This window comes from Pan paniscus, chromosome 3, assembly GCF_029289425.2.
Source record: "Pan paniscus chromosome 3, NHGRI_mPanPan1-v2.0_pri, whole genome shotgun sequence".
In the NCBI taxonomy this organism is placed as follows: Eukaryota; Metazoa; Chordata; class Mammalia; order Primates; family Hominidae; genus Pan; species Pan paniscus.
Genome location: NC_073252.2, coordinates 86,843,637 through 86,865,515, shown reverse-complemented (window position 1 = coordinate 86,865,515; position 21,879 = coordinate 86,843,637). Strand labels below are relative to the sequence as shown.

Below are 21,879 nucleotides of genomic sequence, written 5' to 3'. Positions count from 1 at the left end.
ATGACTTGTCTTCCCAAGTTCCACAGTCTTTATTATTTTTATTAATTATGAAAATTAATAACTCTCACTTCTGTCATTTATTATGTGCCCAGTCTATTCCAGGCACTAATGATACATGGATTATTTCGTTTAGTTTAGTTTTTTTTTTTTTTTTGAGACGGAGTCTTGCTCTGTTGCCCAGGCTGGAGTGCAGTGGCATGATCTTGGCTCATTGCAACCTTTGCCTCCCGAATTCAAGCGATTTTCCTGCCTCAGCCTCCCGAGTAGCTGGGATTACAGGCATGCACGACCATGCTCGGCTAATTTTTGTATTTTTAGTAGAGATGGGGTTTTGCCATGTTGACCAGGCTGGTCACGAACTCCTGACCTCAGGTGATTCGCCCGCCTCAGACTCCCAAAGATGTCATTTAATTTTTATAATAACTTGTGAGGTGTAGGTTTTTCATTATACAGATGAGGCAGCTAAGCCTCAGAGAAGTTAAGGGACTTACTCCACATCATGCAGCTGGCAACAGAGAAAAAGAGAGTTTAAAGCCAGTTTCTCCCTATAAATGAATATGTTGTAAAATAAAGTGTTCACCTATATATATGACAACAGAAATGGCTTTAGTTCATTGAGAATGCACATTTTGTAAAATAACTGGTAATGCCTCATGGCCTTGTCACAATGAGTGGCGCCCTAATGGAGGAAACCTCACTGATTCCTGGCCTTACAATTTCCAGCTGGCTTTGTGGACAGGGTTCATTAGTCTCAGAGTTTGGCAAAAGGAGCACAAAACATTCCATCAGCTTCCCTTGTTTATAGTAGGGCCTACATTAAAAGAAAGCTTGGATTAGGAATAAATGGCATTTGTTTTATCCCTTTAATCATTTTCTGGCAGTGATGCTCACAGTACACATTCACAAATACACACAGATACAAATGTGCTGTCCTGTTCCCCAAGACAGCACCTTCAGAAGAACCTTTCAATGCAACATCCCTTCACAATTATTGAGGGAATGTGGGAGGTGCTTCTTCCCCACAACCCAAATGTACCTTCACTTGTGGATATATCATAGAAATGCAAACAGATCACCAGATAATTGTGGTACTTACTATTCACAATCATAGATGAAAGAATTATTTCTAGAAGTTTTCCAGAAGAAGCAGCTTAACTACTGCTGAACAGTGTAAGTCTTACAGCACAGAATCCTGAGTATTCTCATCCTTCCCTGAGGCGTTAATGCTCATTCCTGGGAGAAATCTGGGCTGCTTAATTTTTCCCCATAATATTTATGCTAGAAGAGTGAGATAATATTTTAAGAACACATTAATCAGGTTATCAAAAGCTGTTTTCATGTTTGATTAGTGCTTTGATGAACTTATTTAATAAGTACTCAGAAAAACACAATGCAATTATTTTTTGAACGTATTATTTTTGGTCCACTTAAATATAAAGAAACCTGTAAGGAAAAACTAGCTATAGTTTTATAATATATGATTTATAAGTACATTGCATCAGCTGTTTGAGGCAGCAAGGGAGGGGGAAAGAAGCAACAAAGGAATTACTGAATTTGTTTTTATAAGGAAAATATTATTTTGAATATTCATTAATTGCCTCTTCTGTGTTGAAGACTTACAGGCAGGAGATACAAAAATGAAAAAGACACACTTGGAAATCACTCACTCTAATAAGGACAACATGTGGAAACAAGCTATTACAGCACCAGAATAAAGAAGCTAATAGTGTCTGCTACCTTAAAATCCCAGCCCCCTCTAAAAACAACACTATACCCACTCCTTGCCTATCTTAGTACCTGAATGCAGCTGGTGAAACCCATGCAACTAAGCTGAGGTCCCGGTCTAAGGACATGGCTCTCAACCTCAAAAGGGCCCTCATGCTGGCAGTCCTGCTCCTTCCCCTCAAGCCCTTCATGCTTCCTCTCTTGTAAGCAACTCCTTCATACATTCTCCTTGGCCATTATGCCTCCAACATCACTTCCTTCACCGCTTCACATTCAGAGGATGACCTTGCTTGCTGTGTCACTGAGAACATCAAGAGACAGCATCCACCTGCTCCCACACTCATATCCCTCCACCACCTGCCTCTGGGCCCACAGTGTTCTTCCTTCTTCCTTCCCATCTCCTGGACGGGCTGAGAGTCCTGACTAAGATCAGCTCCTCTCCTGTGTGCATGATTCCATCCCCTCTCACCCACTCAAGAACTCTCCCCCAATTTTTCCTCCTTCCTCCTCCCTCTCCTGGGTCACCAGTTTGATGTCTGTCTATTGAATCATTCCCATTTGCATAGAAATATGCTATAATGTTTTCCATCTTATTTGAAAATAAAAACAACCCTCCTTTGACTCTTCAGCCCTCTTTAGCAATCGCCTCTTTCCTTTGCTATTCTTCACAGCAGAACTGCTCGAAAGAATTATACAAGCTCTCCTTTGAAAATGGAGAAAGAAAAAAAAAGAACTATTTAAGCTCTGTGTTTTCACTTCCTCTTTTTTTGCCTGGAACCCACTCTAATCAATCCCTACTACAAAATGAAACAGCACATTGCCAAATTCAGTGGTCAGTTCTCAGATTTCATTATTCGCCCTGTCAGCGGCATTTGACACACTTGATCTCTCCTTCCTCTTTGTTGTAACAGCTTTATTGAGATATAATTTATATACTGTAAAACTCACCCTTTTAAGGTTACAATTCAGTGGTTTTTCATGTATTTACAAAGTTGTGCAACCATCAACAATATCTAATTCCAGAACATTTCATTACCCTCAAAAGAAACCCCATACCCATTTGCAGTTACTTCCCCTCCTCCATCCCCTGCCAGCCACTAATCTATTTTTTGTCTCTCTGGATTTGTGTGTTCTAGACATTTCCTGCCAATGGAATTATACAATATGTGTCCTTTTGTTTCTGCCTCCTTTCACTTGGCATAATGTTTTCAGGATTCATCTATGCTCTATCATGTACTGCATTCCTTTCATGACTGATCGTATTCCATCCTACAGATATACCACATTTTGCTTATCCATATGTCAGTTGATGGACATTTGAGTCGTTTCTACTTTTTGCCTACCATGAATAATGCAGCTGTGAACATTAGTATACAAAATGAAATGTTTTACTGCAAAATTTTATGTAACAGAATGAAAATTTGTTAAAGTCTTCTACCTTAATTCCTACATTGCTCAGTTTAAACGATTACTTTTTGACTGAATTTTTTCCTGATAAAAGACTTGAAGTCAGAGAATTGAACAAATAACTTTGTAAAATAGCAGATGGAACTGTGTCAAAGTTAATAAGAAACCTCACCCTACTACCATCTACAGATTTACCTGAGTAGCTTCTAAAAGGTGAGGCTTCCTTGAGCCCAAGTTTCAGGACATGGGGCTCTACCACGGGGCCATATAGTTAGAGCCAATGTAGTTTCTTGACTCATAGTCATGCATTAATAATTCTTTTACTCTATAAATTCAGATTCTTGTGATCTCTGTACCATCACTATTTTTAAGTGGCAGATTTTGAAATTGAATATAAATGAAAGTTCTAAAATAAGAGCAATGTTTACACAATAGAATTAATATATTTTATAGTATCAGCTGATTGTTAACATTTCAATGTTTCTAGGAAGAAAGTAGATGCTATTATTTAGTTTTTTAGTCATTATACAAACATTTAGTGGTCACCTACTGTTTGCTAAGTGCTATTCTATGAGGCAGGGCTATAGCAGTTAACAAAACCCACAAACATTTCTGCTGGAATGGCACTTCCCAGTTTGCAGAAGAGAGAGGAGCTGAGAGGGGCAGAGTTGAGGAAAACAAAGAACTAAGGAGTGTTCCTTGCTTGGGCCACACTGTGAACCTGTAATTGATTTGATCTCTTATATTTCAAGATAAGCTTTTTTTTTTTTTTTTTTTTTTTGAGGCAGAATCTTGCTCTGTTGCCCAGGCTGGAGTGCAGTGGCACAATCTTCACTCACTGCAACCTCCGCCTCCCAGGTTCAAGCGATTCTCCTGCCTCAGCCTCCTGAGTAGCTGGTATTGCAGGCATGTGCCACCATGCCTGGCTAATTTTTTTTATTTTTAGTACTGACAGGGTTTCACCATGTTGGCCAGGCTGGTCTCGAACTCCTGGCCTCAAGTGATCCGCCCGCCTTGGCCTGCCAAAGTGCTGGGATTACAGGGGTGAGCCACCACGCTTGGCCTCAACATAAACCTTTTGAAAAGTATAAAATTTCTTTTTTCTCATCTATGAGTGATTTTTCTAACAAAGTTAAATTGAGTTATGCTAAAATACAGACTTGCTCTAAAACTTGGATCAAGATGAGATTTTAATTAGTTATAACTGTTTAACATTGTCCCATTTTTACTATTATAAAAAAAGATAAGCATGTGTAAGAAACTACTCCCCTCCTAAAAATATATATTCCCTAAAGCATGTTAATAATTTTCTCAGAAAAAAAAATGGAACATTAATTAGCTAGCACTGTGGCTGGCACAGAAGAGATTCATTAAATTATCTATGAGGAGAGTAGCAGCAGTTTAGTAAACAAATCTCTTTTTTGGAAAGCTAAATGAAACTTTTTTTAAGCAAAAACAAAGGCTTTTTTATGATTTGGAGTTTTTGTGGTCTTTAAATTAAAACTATGTATCTTTTTTTTGTAAATTCAGAACTAAGCATCTCTTTTCTGATACTTTGTTATTTCACATTTCTTCTTATGAAGATTATGAGTTTAACGAACATGAAAGAGAGGCAAGAAGCTTTGCCATCTTCCATACAAGTGACAGGTGGAGGAGAGAAAAGGCCAAAGATAATGAGGAGGACTGGTTAACTTTCTTGAGAAAATCTAAGTGTTAAAAGTTAGTGCTACTCCTTTTGTCCTTCGATCTCAATCTTTCATAATCATTGAAGCCTTGAATATAATTTTCTGTCCTTTTCTAATCACTTCTCAAAGTACCTGATGAAGAATATGGAGTCCATGAAAAGAACACAGTTAGAGTTTGGGTTTTTTGGGTTTTTTTGGGTTTTTTGGTTTTTTGTTTATTTGTTTTGGAGGTGGGGATGTTGAGACAGGGTCTCACTCTGTCACACAGATGAGAGTGCAGTGGCATGGTCACAGCTCACTGCAGCCTCAACCTCCTGGACTCAAGCCATTCTCCCACCTCAGCTTCCCAAGTAGTTGGGACTACAGGTGGACTCTACAAGGCCTGGCTAATTTTTTTTTTTTTAATTATTTTGTAGAGACAGGGTCTCATTATGTCGCTGAGGCTTGTCTTGACCTCCTGGTCTCAAGCAATCCCCCCATCTCGGCCTCCCAAAGTGCTAGGATTACAGGTGTGAGCCACCATGCCTGGTCCACACTTAGAGTTTTTGTACTTTCAAAATGCCAGCACAGCAACTGAACAGTGCTTAGGGTGACTCCTAAGTCTAAACTATCAGTTTATTATGCCTAAGCTTTTAAAAATTACTTACTAACAATACTGTCTCATAATAGCTTACTAAATTATTATTTTAAATTTTCCTCCAGTTGACTCACAAGCACATTACTTTTCTGGGAAGAAACTTTTAAGTGGAGAAACCTTCTACTCCTCCACAATGAAAAGAAGCTGTCCAGTAAACGAAATCCCTCCTGCTTCATGTCCACTTAGCATGGCAGATAATTCGTACTCTACACTCTCCTGTGGAACAGAGAGCCTTACAGCTTACTGTTGTATCATCACAGTTATATGATGGCAATGTATAAAAATTAAGATTGAGGCATGATATTTTAATGTCTTTTTTATTTTCAGTCACATTAATTTATCAGGGTGAATTAGTGCCTGGTATCACATATTTTTTTTTTTTTTGGTGATGGGTTCCTTATTCAATTTTTAAAGATTAGACCATCTTAAAATATTTTTAGTGTTGACTGTGACAATTTGTTTTTTGACTTTCAAAACAAATTATTGTGTGTTTTAAGTATGATGACCCTAGTTTTATTGGAGGTATATATCTACTTCCTTTTGCTTTTTTATTTGCTAAACTAGCTCATACTATATCTCATAAAAAGTACTTTACTATCTTATTTAAAACTTTGTAAGTATTTTAATGGCTGGGTAATCCTTTATCATGTGTATATGCCATAATTTACGTATGATAGTAATTTGGTTATTTAGAATGCTTACATTTTCATTCTATTATAAATAAAAATATGATGAACATATCTTCCATCTAGTTTTGTCCTCGAATTTGATTTTTTTCCTAAGGCTATGTTTCTAGAATGCTTCAACAGGTGCCAGAGAAATAAATTGAAAGAAAAGAAAAATTTAACTTCTAATACCCAAAAAAGAAAAAAGAAAATGGTTGCATTATGGTAGGTAGTATGAATTTCATTTAAAATGCCATTTATTCTTGCAATTCCAACATGTAACATGTAACAAGTATATAGACTAGGGTTAAGCACAGGTACTGAGGCCTATCTGGGTTCTGATGGTAACTCTGCCACTTACTCCTCGGAACAAATGAAATTTTTTGTGCCTCAGTTTCCTCATCTTTCAAATGATAATAATAACAGCTCTTGACTCCTTGGGTGTTGTGAGAATTAAATGGGTTGGTTTATGTAAATCTCTTGGAACCATGCCTGGCACAGAATAAGTGCTCAGTAAATATTAATTATAACAGCAGCAGCACCAGGATTTAAGAGAATGTTTTCTGATTTTACTATCTCAAAGAACATTCATTTGTTTTTATTCCCATGGCATGTTAAATACTAAAGCACCTTTAAAATGCCACAATTAGAGCTACTGCGCTCTTGCAGATACATGCATGGAATGTATTCTTTTTGAGATTCCTATAATTGTTTGTATTTTAGTTGTACACATAAATCACACAGCATATACCTAGATCTTTATCTCAAATAGCCAGTGGCAGAATTCTTATGAGCAAAGCATTCATCATAGATGGTTTGGGGGATTTTATAGTTTTTACCTTCACATACAAAAGTTACTAAATGATCAAATAAATGAAGAAATGACTAAAAGAAAGAAGCAAAGTGTGGTGTGAACTAGTGGATGTCAGTTATAACTACAGTGGAAAGAGAAAACTGGCCTCCCCAGTCTGTATCCCCAACCCTTGGCCATTTTGCTGCTTCAGCCACATGTTATGAGAGAGGCTGCAGGTATGTCTTTCCAGCACATTCACTCCATTTATTACGGTAAGGCTGTTGGCGCGATTTGGAGTCCCTGACTAGCAGGGCTTGCCTGAGCCTCATGGAGCCACTAGCAACTCTTGCTGAGATAAGGTGGATCTAAATGGCCTCCTGGGCCCACTTCTTGTCTGTCTTCCCCTCGATTAGAATATGTTTTATAAAAGCATGGAGTTTTCTTTTATATTAGTCAGGGTTCACTAGAGGGACAGAACTAATAGGATAGATGTTTATTATGAAGAGGAGTTTATTAGGAGAATTGACTCACACGATCACAAGGTGAAGTCCCACAATAGGCTGTCTGCAAGCTAAGGAGCTAGGAAGCCAGTCTGAGTCCCAAAACCTCAAAAGTAGGGAAGCCGATAGTGGAGCCTTCAGTCTGTGGCCAAAGGCCCAAGAGCCCCTGGCAAACCACTGGTCTAAGTCCAAGAGTCCAAAAGCCGAAGAACTTGGAGTCTGATGTTCAAGGGCAGGAAGCATCCAGCACAGGAGAAAGATGGAGGCTTGAACACTCAGCCAGTCTAGTCCTTCCACGTTCCTCTGCCTGCTTTTATCCTAGCTGAGCTGGCAGCTGACTAGATGGTGTCCACCTAGACTGAGGGTGGGTCTGCTCTTCCCAGTCCACTGACTCAAATGGAGCCCACTGACTCACAGACACACCCAGGAACAGTACTTTGCATCCTTCTATCAAGTTGACACTCAGTATTAACCATCACAGTCTCCTCATTTTAACACCATGAAATGTTGTCAAACAACTGTCCTTGTGCTTGCTTTAATATGGGCAGGGAACTAAATCTAAATGTGAGATTTTTGGCTAATTAGTTTGAAATCTTACTGCATTTTCAGTGGTTTTATTGATTTTTCATGTCTACTCTTATGAAAAATAATCACATGCAAAAGGAGCTCCTTAATGAAATATATAACAGCATATATTTTTACTTTCATGTTCTTGCTATTAATGTTTTTTTAAAAAAGTATTCTTGGTATTCTTGAAAATTGCTAAAAGAGTAGATTTGAAGTTTTCTCACCACAAAAAATGTATGTGAGGTAACGCATATGTTAATTATCTGTTTAGCTGTTCCACAGTGTATACATATTTCAGAACAACATGTTGTACAGGATGAATATATATAATTTTTGTCAATAAAAAAGTCAGTCTCAGCAAATATGGACTACAGAAGTATTTTTGTAAGTTTATAATATTTAAAAATTTTTTCCTTGCTTTCCTGATTTTATGAGCTTAAGAATGCTCTGCAAAGAAATGTCATGAAAAATTAATTGTCAGTCACCAGATTTGAGCAAATTTTATGTAACAACAATAATAATAAAAACTAGCTTTTATTGAGTGTTCATTTTGCTCTATCCTAAATATACCTTTTTGCCAAATTATGTTCATATATTTTGTTTGCGTGTGTTGTTTGGTTTTGTAAATTAATGTTATTTTTAGTTGACAAGTCATAATTGTACATATTTCTTCATATATTGTTTTTATATAATCTTCATAGAGGCATGAATTTATTCAATATTTATGTTTATAATTATTCCCATATTACTTTTAAAAATTATCTGTTTTATTGACTATCCTCCGGGATAGTCAATGTCTTAAGAATACCTTGTGGTTGACAAGTGGATTGTCTCACAATAAGTATTTACTAATAGATCCAAAACTTTGCTAGACTTTATGGTAAAAATGTTAATAAGAAGAATAAAAGAAAGGAGAGAGAAAGAGATAAACAATAGGAGGAGACTTTAATCTCTATTTGCAGAGAACCCATTGAGACCATATGACCTAGAAACATGAGAAAACTCAGATTAAAGTATCAGGCAATGTGTAATCAAGGGTAGACTATGTGGTAGTGTGTTATGGAAACTCAGAACTGGGAAAGGTCATTAAGACCTGAAGTTAAGTCCAGGTGCCGTGGCTCAAGCCTGTAATCCCAGCACTTTGGGAGGCCGAGGTGGGCAGATAACTTGAAGTCAGGAGTTTGAGACTGGCCAGGCCAACATGGTGAAACCACATCCCTACAAAAAATACAAAAATTACCCTGACTTGGTGATGCATGCCTGTAATCCCACCTACTCAGGAGGCTGAGGAAGGAGAATCACTTGAACCCAGGAGGTGGAGGTTGCAGTAAGCCAAGATCACGCCACTGCATTACAGCAGCCTGGGTGACAGAGCGAGACTCTGTCTCAAAAAAACAAAAGACCTGAAGTTAGTTAGAGAAAGTCCACTGGAGTTATCTCAGCCTCAAAGGAAGTTAGGATTGGTTTGGTTTTAAGCAGTGGAGTGGCCAGCAATGAGCACATGACATTCCAGATGTAAGGACAAGCATGGGAAAAATCCTAGAGACAAGAAAAAGCTTCCAGTGTACCAAATACAGTTGATCCGAGGTTTCTAATTTTTCCTACAATTCTGGCATAATATTTTTTACATTTTAAAGGAAAACAATATTGATTGTATTCATATTCATTCTGATCTAAAATAAGAGAACATGAAGGTATTTTGGTGGCTAGAGGGAACATAACTTCAGACACAGTCTGAGAAGTCAGTACCCCCGGGATTCATTTGGGACATATATTGCCCATGCATTCCAAGATAAAAGAAAACTAAAAAGCTTGTGTTGTTCCTATTTATTACCTTAACCAAAATTTTATTAGATCCTACTTTGCCCTACAAAAGAGGGCTACAATAGAAACCATCAGCAAATTTGTGTTTTGCTTATTGGTAGTAAATATTTCTGAATACCTTTCAGACACTGGCATCCTTTATTCCAGTGGTTCTTAGCTCTTTTTTTTCCTGCCTCCTTCCAACTATTTTTTATTTCCTTCAATCCAAGTTGCCAGTCTGACATACTCCCATATCATTTCTCATTACATAGAATGATTATTCTAAGGAGGGGTGGGCCTGGGGAAGATTAGTGCCAGAATAGAAATCTTCTCGTTAGGGTATGGGGTATATAAGGTTTGAATGTTCTCCTTGGAAATATTTGTATCTCCCCTTCCCTGTGCCCTTTGCTATATCATTTTTATATGTAGTTTAAATTTAATTTTTAGCTTGTTATTTTTCTGGGGTGTTATAAATTGGATTATTGCAAAATTGGAATAAATTGTCTTTTATCATAAACTTAATTTGAAAGACTTAACATTTATCTAGCTCTCCCCCACCCCTCTTTTTTTTTTCTTCTAGATCCCAAAATCCAGGAGTGAGGGATCTATTCAGGCCCACGGAGTACTGCAACCAGAGCTATCTGATGGCATTCCTCAGCTCAGCTTGCGGCTAAGTTATAGAAAAGCCTGCTTGGAAGACATGAATTCAGCAGAGGGTGCTATTAGTGCCAAGTTGGTACCCAGGTTGGCATGTTTTCTTTATCTACACAATCCATATTGCATTTTCCGCTCTTATGTTTAGGCCCACGTATGTAGGTATTTCTGCATTGATCTGCCACTGGAGTTTACAGGGTATAGATCAGTAAAGATATTTAAAATTCACTCTATGTTTTGAGAATTTTCTGACTAATAGTTCTTATCACAGAAGCATTCTAGTTGTTTTGTTTTCCAGATTGAAAAAGTGATTTAATCGACAGAAGTTATGTTAGGCTCACAGTTAAAGTTGAATTGTTGTTTTTGGATGCTTTTTCATAGCATGTTCAGTGGAAAATATCTGCAATTTAAAGTGGAGATCGAAGTTGTCACTAGAACCAACTCTCACAAACTAATTTTGAATGTTGCTTTTTAACCAGTATGTTGCACATTATAACTGAAAGCAGACTTCTCTGGTATACTGGAAGAAAAAAAACTGCAATTTTTTTTTGAGACACAGTCTTGCTGTGTTGGCCAGGCTGGAGTGCAGTGGCGCAATCTCGGCTCACTGCCACCTCCACCTCCCGGATTCAAGCAATTATCCTGCCTCAGCCTCCCAAGTAGCTAAGACTACAGGCATGTGCCACCATGCCCGGCTAATTTTTTTGTATTTTTAGTAGAGATGGGGTTTCACCTTGTTGGTCAGGCTGGTCTTGAATTCCTGACCTCAAATGATCCCTCTACCTCGGCCTCCCAAAGTGCTGGGATTACAGGCATGAGCCACCACGCCCGGCCACAATTTTCTTAAAATAGGTAAATTTGGGCTTGAATTTTATTTACTACTAGCTTGAATTTTATTTACTACTAGAATTACTATATTCCAGAAATTATATAATTTTCATTTTAATAATATCTTCTATTATAACTTATAACCTATTTTTAAAATAAAAATACTCCAGGAAGTTGAAAGAAGACATTAAACAGAGAAATAATTTAGTTAAGGAGCTTGCCACTTTGTATTGCCTTATAGAAGACATAGCAGTTGGGCTGGATCTGATGAAGATAATTTAGATGGCGAAGATGATGAAGATAATTTAGATAGGAAGAGACAGAAGACAAGAGTATTGTAGATATGCTTACTTAGGAGGTATAACAGATATTTTGGAAATTGTTAACTGGAATTAGTTGGAGATAAGGCTGGAAAGGTGGAGTGAGGCCAGGTCATAGAGGACCTTGAATGCCTGGTTCATGTGTTTTTTCATTCTTTCATTCGTTGAACAAATGTTTGGGTGGTTAACCTCTGGTTCCACGAACTGCTTTAAGACTGGAGATGCAGAGCAATGAACAAAACCAACGAGGCCCCTGTGTTAAGGAACCGTACATTCTAATGAGGAAAGCAATAGAGAGAGATGATAGAAAAAAAGGCTGTGAGGAAGATGATTTCAGCTCTAATAAATGAAAGATATTAAGAAATTATAACAGTTTAATAGACTGATGCAAAGATCATTTTAGTTTGAGTAGTCAGGGAAAGTTTGTTCTGAGACATAAGGAGGGGGAGAAAGTCTGTAAAAATCAAGGAAAGAGCATTCCAGGCAGAGATAATAGCAAATGCAAAAGAACCGAAATAGGAGAACCTCGATTTTATCCCAGAGGTAATACGAAGCCAATGAAAGTTTGAGCTGGGTAGGGGAGGTGATAGATACCATAGGGAGTTAGTATATTAGGAAAAGTAACCTTCCATCAGTGTGCAGGATAGATTAGAAGAGGTAGAGTTGGGAGGCAATGGCAGCGTTGGTTCCTTCAACAGATGTTAATCTTTATTGAAATCTAGTTATATGGCATTTACTAGAAAGATGTAAATCTCCCACTTGGGGAGATAGAAGATGAATGAATGAAAATTCAATAATTTGCCTTAAAGACACATTTACTACATGCCTATTATGTACTAGACACTGAAATCATAAATAAGATTCAGGCGCTTCTCTTGAGAAACATAAAATACAATTCAAAATACATAGAAACATAAAATACAATTCAAATACAATACAAAACACATATGAGTTTATCAGGCAGGGAAATAGAGATAAGGGTGCCCCTGGAAGAAAAAGCAACAAATGTGAGGACATTCAGGGCAGTGAGGACAATTTGGGGGAGAACTGCAAGTGTAGCAGTGGATTCAGGACATCTGCAGTTTACAATGTAGAATGTAGGGGAAGGTAAAGGTGAATTAAGAGACTAAGCTAAATAGGTCAGATCGTGAAAAACTATATCCCATATTTGTATTTTCTCTTGAAAACAATAGGGAGTAATTCTAGGAATATAAGTAGAAAAATGATATAAATTCATTTGTATCTTATCAAAGATCCCATGACAACCATGGAAAGGAAAGGAACAAGGAAAAATGAAAGTAAGAGGTGCTGGTAGACCAGCAAGCAGGCCTTTGGAGCAATTCAGCGCAAGTAAGAGCCTTCCCGAAGTCATTGTCACTTACTGAGAATGAGCAGGTGTGGACGAGTCTTTGTCCCTTGAAGGTGTGGGAGAGAATAGACTACTGCTTACAGGAGGGCTTGGTCCAGAAAGGGTTGGAGTTTTTCAATGTTTATTGTGTTTCATCTGGGGTTTTTAAATATTTTAATGAATCAAATGTAGGCACGTTTAGACGCTTAATGGGCAGAGCCGGTGGAGAGGAGAAGCTGATGTTGCAAGCCAGGAGGTAATAGAACAAGGACCTCCAGGAGGGAATCCAGAGACCAGGTGGCCATATCTTGTGTAAGGCAGCTTGAGCGCTGTACAACCACAAGGACAGTTTTCACATTATAGCTTATCTGAACAAACAGTCTAGGCAGGACACCTTCTGCATGGTGGAGAGAGAAGGTCATAAGCAATAGAAGAATTAGCCTTGGCCAATGAGGAACAGTTGGAAAAGAGTAAGGGGCACAGATACAAAATACTGGTCCTCTTTAAAATCAGAGTCAAGTGGCTAGGTGACAAGAGCTAGTGTCAATGTTATTTTGCCAGATTACCTTGTAAAGAATTATGTCAAAAATGCCTTAAGTGAAATAGTAAAAAGAAAAAGTCAAATGTTTGTTGTTTATGTAATTTTTTTTTTTTTTTTGAGACAGAGTCTCGCTCAGTCGCCCAGGCTGGAGTGCAGTGGCTCAATCTCCGCTCACTGCAAGCTCCGCCTCCTGAGTTCACGCCATTCTCCTGCCTCAGCCTCCTGAGTAGCTGGGACTACAGGCGGCTGCCACCAAGCCCAGCTAATTTTTTTGTATTTTTTTAGTAGAGACGGGGTTTCACCGTGTTAGCCAGGATGGTCGCGATCTCCTGACCTCGTGATCCACCCGCCTCGGCCTCCCAAAGTGCTGGGATTACAGGCGTGAGCCACTGCACCCGGCCTGTTGTTTATGTAATTTTTATTCATCCAATCAGAAAATGAAAATAAGTTTCCTGCTTCCAAGTTAACAAGACTCTCCTTTTGGAGAATGAATCAGTATTTCTGAGATACAAATCAAGAAGTGAGGTTATGGAGAGAAGGAACAGCTAGCCATTGCTGTAGCAACTATTTGTTCTTCTGGTTGGCATATATTATCCCCAGTTAAAACAAATGCATAGCTGTATTTATAAATTTCTTATATTTTTTCTAGTTTGTTTGTTTTTTAAGACAGGCTTTAACTATATTGCCCAGGCTAGAGTGCAGTGGTGCAATCTCAGCTCACTGCAGCTTTGACTTCCTGAGCTCAAGCGATCCAGCAATCTAACCACCTTGGCCTCTCAAAGTGCTGGGATTACAGGCATGAACCACCATGTCCAGCCTAACTTTCTAGTTTCTAAAAGTAGAGCCAGACAACCTTAAAGGTCTAGATACAACTACATTATCCATGTTTAACCTGGCCACCTCTATCACACAGAAACTTTTTCAACTTCCTGTCTCTATCCATAGATCTACTGTATCTGTGAAGAGATGTTTACTTTTTAATTTGATTTACCTCCTTGTGAGACAAATTACCAAAAGATAATTGGAGATAATTAAAAATAAATTTTAATTCCTTTATATATCTTTGAAGTAACCAAATCATGTTAAATGTGTAACATAACGTAATCATATTTTTATTTCAAAAATGAAATTATGAAGCTCTTTTCATTTGCAGTTACTTGCCAGAACAAGTTATTGGCTAGTTCGTATATTTTAAATTAAAAAATAAATGTGCGTGTGTGGAAAATACACAGAGCCCACAAAATCTTTCTCCAAATCTTCTACTTAACAGTTTATTATTTGTCCTAGTCTTAAATGGTAATATCGCTTGGTAAAGTTACTAAAAGTCACTGAATTGTAGAAATAGGTGGGTTTTATGATTTGTAAAATATACCTCAATAATACCGTTTAAACAAATACAAATGCAAAGAAAGTTGGAGTGAGGAGGGATATGCTTTAACAAGAATGTCACTTGATTACGAAATGCTAAAATATAGCCATTGTTATTAAGCCAATGCTGTCTGTAGAGAGAGTTAATGTTTGTTACATTTCAAGAGATTTTTGTCCTTCATACTTTTCTTTGACTACATCAGAGCATGGTGGCAGGAATAAAGGTCAGGTTCTCACAAAAGGTGATTCCTAAGGAGGGAGAGGAAGAGGGGGAAAAGCTCTTTGTTTTCTCATCCTGGCAGGATTCCAATTTGTAGCTTACTGTACTGTCATCAAAAGTTATTGAAGTAATCAGTATTTCGGGGAGATGTTAAAACAGAAAGAAAAAGCTGAAACATCTTGGAAATTTCATAAAAAATCATAGTTCCATTGTTTGTAAGCAGAAAAGTTAACCAGTTTGCTACTGGGATTAAGACAAGCTCTGTGACTCTAGGAAAATTGTCATTAGGTTTGAGTGTAAACAGAACTTCATGGCCTTCTTTCAAGGTACTATAAATAAGCTGACAATTAATGAAAGTTTTGTACTCGGTTGTCTCATAAAGAGATTAATATTAAATGTTTTTATTTTCTATAAAGAGAATAAAGAAATAGCTACCACTATGCCAAGTATTTATCTAAAATAATATGAAGAATATATAAAGAAAATGTCTGCTTGTGTTACAGGTGTGTTCTTAATTTGATAGATAAATGGGGGAAACATAATAAATCACTTTTCAATGTCTATTAAAAATAAATCTTACCGTGGGAGAGTGTGTTTCAGATGAGAGTTGTTCTATTCTAAAAGTACTTTCTTATCTATTTATTCCTTTTCCCAATACTTTTTCATTATTTAGAAAATACATTCCTCTTAAAAAATTTGATACATCACTGATGGCTAAAGTTCCCTTTGATTCTCTTGCTTCACGATTCTAATTCACTCCTTTCTCCCCCAGGGGTAACTGCTATTACAGGTTTGATAATGTGTTCTTCCAGACTTATCTCTATGGATTTCCCCAGGAATGTATCTCACACATTTTTTCAATTTTTTTTAATTCATTATAGTATATGTATTGTGGTGCTTCACAGATTCTTGAAAATTCTATTTCCTGTATTGCTTCCTCCTGCTGCGATGTTCCTTCCCTCGCCCTTCTGTCCAAAATGCAGCGTCCTCAAAGTCTCCTTCCTGGGCTGTCTGCTCTGTCTGTCTGCTGTTCCTTCCATGGCTAATCTAGTGCCACAGAAGGAAAAAATAAGAAATCAGTATCTCAGGCCTGAGCTCAGTCCTAGTTCTCCAGTGGCTGCCAGACAATCTCCACTTCAGGATGTACCTTAAACTCACTATGCCCAAACAGAACTCACTCTCATTTTTCCCTCTCAACTTTGTTCTGTGTTTCATTCTCCCGACCACCAGACTCAAAACCTTTTCTATCATCAGTCACCAAGCCTTGTCAGTGTTTTTTTTCAATGTCTCCAACATCCTTTTCCTCATTTTTTCCCTCGTGATCCTCAACCCTAATGTAGGTCTCCATCACCTTGTGGTTAGATAATTATTATATTTTATCCATTCCACTAATGTACTGGATTCATTTTTGTCACACAAATTATTCCAGTGCCTCTGTCTTCAACTCTTAACTGTATATATGATGGCTTCTGGTTCTGTATTTCCCATTCAGAATTTTCTACTGAGCCACATTCATGTCACTCTAACTAGCAGACTTGTCTTCCCAGTCCCTCAGATAACCCAAACCCTTCCCCTACTCCTTACCCCTGTCATCCAGTCATAGCCAGCCAACTCCAGAATGCTCTTTGACAACCTCACTGCTCACTGTCTTTATTTGGCCCCACAGCTTCCTCACCGCTTACCATCTCTGTAGACACGGAGTTCAAACAGACTCCACTCCTGCTCAGAACTATATAATGGCTTACTTGTGCCTAGCCTACAAGGAACCCCTTGCCCTGCCCTCTACCTGCCTCTCCAACTGTCTTTCCCCCAACTCTATGCTTGTCTTTTCCTCATACCTAGAGCCATCAGAGAACCCACACTTTCCAGGACTATCTTGGTTCCAGATAGTCTCTTCATGATCCGATCACGTGTCATATTTTGTCTTGATATTTGCTTTACAAATTATAATAATCCTATGTATAACATTTTTTGGCTATATCACACTGCTGTCAGGCAGCCCTGTAATAATAATGTCAGATCTGCAAAATGACCTTGGATGAAGAACCCATGATTCTGGAAAGGTTGTTCATTTCACAAATATTTATTGAGTTAGGTGAATTATCCAAGATCATGTAGTTATTATAGAGTCAGGCTGAGATTAAATACAGTTTCAGGCTGTGATTATTTCACTATTATTTCCTACCTGACTTCTACCTTGAGTTCCTTTCCCACATAAAAAGTATGTGTTTATATTTTCTTTCCAACCTGATTATGAGTTTCTGAAGAAGAGAGACTGTGTCTTAGGTCTCTTTTGTGTCCACGCTAGCACTGAGGGGGCATGTACTCAGTTGCTGCTGCCCTAGTTGCTATTGTGATATTGTTACATGTGCCCAATTTGAATTTGAATTCCACCGTCAGATGAGAACACTGACCTTTCTTCATCTAGCTGACCTAGACCTAGGTTAGAGATTGAAGTCTGACTCTAAAATAATATAATTTTTTAATGTGTCAGTTTTCTCTCTTCAGGTCCTTGGAAAGTACTGACCCAAGGGAACCCTGTACTGCACACCCTTAGAGATACTACAGAAGTCAGGACAGCCGTGCACTCTCATTGTCCCCACATCATCGCTGTCCATCTTGTTGCATGTCTGTCCATCTATCTGGGAGAAATTCATTGTTTTACAAGGCTCGTAACATTTCTCTGCAGCTCTCTGCACTTGTGGCAGAAAGTTTGTGCCTTGTGACACTTGTCAAAGAACACTTTATAATTTAATATTGTATTACAATAGTGCATTTCATGAGAATCAAACTTTCAGCAATATTAATCATGAATCAGTGTTCAACAACATTAACTGTAACCATTGCCCTTCAGGGTATCTAATCTGCAATTAAATATGACTGACTTCATTTCTGAAGTCCAGCCAGCAAAAAAAGCAGTCATAACTATCCTGTGTTTGTACTTCATAAAGAGCACTCCAATTACTTCCTGAACATGTGTTTGTTCCCTTACAGTGTTTCACTCTCTGCTACTTGGAGCCAAGTTTCAGAATTTTTTAATTGACTACTGAAGCTGAAATGAAGCAAGGATTCTTAGATACAAGACTTATAATCACATGTACAATATAATTTGAAAAATTACCAAATATCATAGCCGACTGCGGGGGCAGCTAAAGTAGCACCCATATGAATGAGGGAGTGTCTCAGGCTGCCTTGTGAAAAGCACAGCGTGCGCTTCAGCACGCAATTCCCCTGCAGAACTGCCATTTCCGGAGATGTTTCCACTCTCTGGCTTTCATAAGAAAGAGGTATTGAAAGGTAGACTCGAAAAGGGCCCCAACCTCTCAAACTGGATTAGAAGAAATATCTAACTCTATCTTTGCATGCAAACCATTTTGTAATTTGTTCTTGACCGCCACTAGCTCCCATGAAAAAATATCCCAAGGCCTTAGATAAACTATTGCGTATAAGTGAAATATCTATGTAAAATATTTTCTAGGCTTAATTTCAGTCTCCTTTCCAAATGAAAGTCTCCGATATTTCTCTCAGTATTTTGATTATTGAAGAACAAATTGTTCTTTACTCATTCACAAAAATCTGCCCTTCAATACAATTGCTATGACTACTTGAATTTTGACATTTTACTGGAATCCAAACTTCAATTAAATTTTTTTTCTAATTCTGTTTACAGTATGAGTAGTTGATGAAATGGTAGATAAGTAATGGTAAAGAAATGTATTGTCATATCTTCAGATAATTTCTAGTGGCATTTAGATCAACAGAGTATATCTGGACTCCTGTGATCTTAGCTGAATTTATTTTAGTAATTCAAAGTTAACAGATTGTTATTGGGCACAATCTATGTACTGCACATATGCGCTGGGCCCTGAGGGGCCAGACATAACTAAGGTGTGGAGTGTATTGTTAGATGTCTACCAGTCCATTAATTTGACAAACTTATACGTGATTAACAATAGTATATAATAGAAAGATGTTTAAAGGCAGCACAATAGAAGTGATGTAAAAGCAAAGAGGATTTGTTGAATTAAGTTCAAGGTCTTCAAAGGTCTTTAAAAATCTGGCTAAGCCTGCCTTCCTGGTTTACGCTTCTGTGGTTCTTCATTCTATATCTGAGCTACATTACAACCACATTATTTCAAATGTTTCCCAGTAGTTTCACAGTTCCGTATCTCTGCTAACATTTTCCCTTTTATCTGGAGTGTCCTTCTCCCACTTTGTCAATAGTCAGTTTAAATTTCTTCTTGTCTATGAAATTCCCTCTAACTCTTGCACATTTTATATAAATAGAATCACATAGTATGTGTTCTTTTGTGTCTCTCTTCTTTCACTTAGCATATGTTTTGAAGGCTCATCCATGTTGTAGCATGTATCAGTACTTCACTCCTTTTTATGTCTGAATAAATAAATATTTCATTGTATGTATGAACCACATTTTGCTTATCCACTCATTAGTTGACGTACATTTGGGTTGGATCTACTTTTTGGCTATTATGAATAATGCTAGGATGAACATTTCTGTAGAAGCCTTCGTACGGGCATATATTTTCAGTTCTCTTGGATATAAGCCTAGGGGTGGAATTGCTGAATCATATGTTAACTCTATGTTTAACTTTTTGAGGAATGACAAAGCAGCTGCCTGATTTTGCATTCCTTTCAACAATGTTTGATGGTTCCAGTTTCACTACATCTTCACCAACAATTGTTACCATCTGTTTTTTATTATAGCCATCCTACTGGATGTGAAGCGATGTCTCATTGTGTTTTGATTTGCATTGCCCCAATGAATAATGATGTTGAACATCTTTTCATGTGTTTAATGGCCAATACTATATCTTCTTTAGATAAATGTCTTATCAAATTCTCTGTTAATTCTTTATTCTGGATATAAGACCCTTATCAGATATATGATATGCAAATATTTTCTCATATTCTATGGGTTGTCTTTTCAAATTTTTTTTTTTTTTTTGAGACAGAGTCTCACTCTGTCACCCAGGCTGGAGTGCAGTGGCGTGATCTCGGCTCACTGCAACCTCCGCCTCCCGGGTTCAAACGGTTCTCCTGCCTCAGCCTCCTGAGTAGCTGGGATTACAGGCGCATGCCACCATGCCTGGCTAATTTTTGTATTTCTAGTAAAGACAGGGTTTCACCATGTTGGTCAGGCTGGTCTTGAACTCCTGACCTTGTGATTGGCCCAGCTAGGCCTCCCAAAGTGCTGGGATTACAGGCATGAGCCACTGTACCTGCTTTTCAATTTTTTGATAGTGTCCTTTGAAGCACAAAATTTTTAATTTTGATGAAGTCCAATTAATCTATTATTTTCTTGTTTATAATGTTGATGACACATCTAATAAACTGTTGCATAATGTAAGATCATGAAGATTTACATCTGAGTTTTTTTCTAAGAGTTTTATAGTTTTATTTAGGTCTTTGATCCATTTAGGTCTTTGATCCATTTTGGTCTTTGATCCATTTTGAGTTAGTTTTTACATATGCTGTATGGTATGAGTCTAGTTTCATTCTTTTGCATGTGTATATCCAGTTGTCCCAGCACCATTTGCTGAAAAGAATATTATTTTCCCATGGAATTGGTGTTTTGGCCCTCTTGTCAAAAATCTGAACCTAATTTTTCAAAAAACTAATTTAGGATTCTCACTCTTCTCCCTCCCACCTTCATTTTCTGAGAACATTAACTTTCAATTCAATAGAGATATGAGCATGGTTTAGATCTACAAAATATAATAGCACAGTCCAGAGGCTTCTATTTTTTTTCAAGCAGCAATCAGGAAAGACTGCTCTTATCCTCCTACCTCCCAAATCTGCCAACATATTCACATCTGCATCCTTACACTCTGCCTTCTTTCCCATTACAGTGGATGAGCTGAACCCGCACCTCTCTAGGGTCATGTACGTGTATTCTCGTATGTGTACTCTGAGTCTAATCCCCTCTCACTCAAGGGCTATGTTGGAGGCTACCTCCCTCCTTTATATCATCACTTTCCCCTTTTTTTCTAGATGAGTCCCATCAGCAAAGAAATATGCAATAAATAGCTCTAACATTTTTGTAATCCCTCTCTAGAAACCATATTCCTCTTCTCCGTTGGAGCAAATCTCTGATAAAGGATTATATGTACTTGCTGTCTTTATATCCTTTCCTCTCATTCTTCAACCCACACACCACTTAATGTGTTCTTGTTAAGAACAACAGCCTCTATCATGGCAAATCCAAAGGTCAGTCTACTGTTCTCATCTTACTCTGTCTCTCAGCACTATTTGACCCAACTGATCACTCCTTTTTGAAGCACTTTCTTCACTTTGCTTAATGTAACATTACAGTCTCCTGGTTTTCCTCTGGCCTTCCTGGATATCTTTTCTTAGTCTCTTTTGTATAAGCTTTCTTCTTTTCGAGACTTCTCAAATTTAGAGAACCCCAAGTCTCAGTCCTCTGACGTCCTCTCAACCTATACTCATTCCTGGGTGCTTTCATTCAGTTCTGTGATTTTAAATGCTATCTTTACTCATAAGCCTCCAAAAATTATACTTCTAGCTCTAGCCTCTTCATTATATTCCAGGTAGTTATATCCAGTTGGCAAGACCAGCTACTTAATTTGTTCTCCCCATCCTCCACCCCCCAGGACAATGTTGGGGGTCAGATTTAACAATTATTAAAAATGTTAAGATGTTGACAGCAAAGCATAGGGCCCTTCTGAGTATGGGCTCTGTGAGACTGCACTTTTCTTTTTTTGTTTTGTCTCACTATGTTGACCAGGCTGGTCTCAAACTCCTGGCCTCAAGTGATCCTCCCGCCTCAGCCTCCCAAA

General features: G+C 37.9%; 1 protein-coding gene across 9 annotated transcripts in view; it reads left to right on the top strand.

The window, feature by feature from the left end:
• FAM13A (family with sequence similarity 13 member A) overlaps positions 1 to 21,879 on the top strand; it is a 384,547-nt gene that overhangs the window by 248,850 nt on the left and 113,818 nt on the right. For all 9 annotated transcript variants that reach the window (XM_024928670.4, XM_063603571.1, XM_063603572.1 and 6 more), the window contains one exon: positions 10,363 to 10,526. In XM_024928670.4, the coding sequence (XP_024784438.2) occupies positions 10,363 to 10,526 (164 nt within the window). The remainder of the gene's footprint in view (positions 1 to 10,362; positions 10,527 to 21,879) is intronic.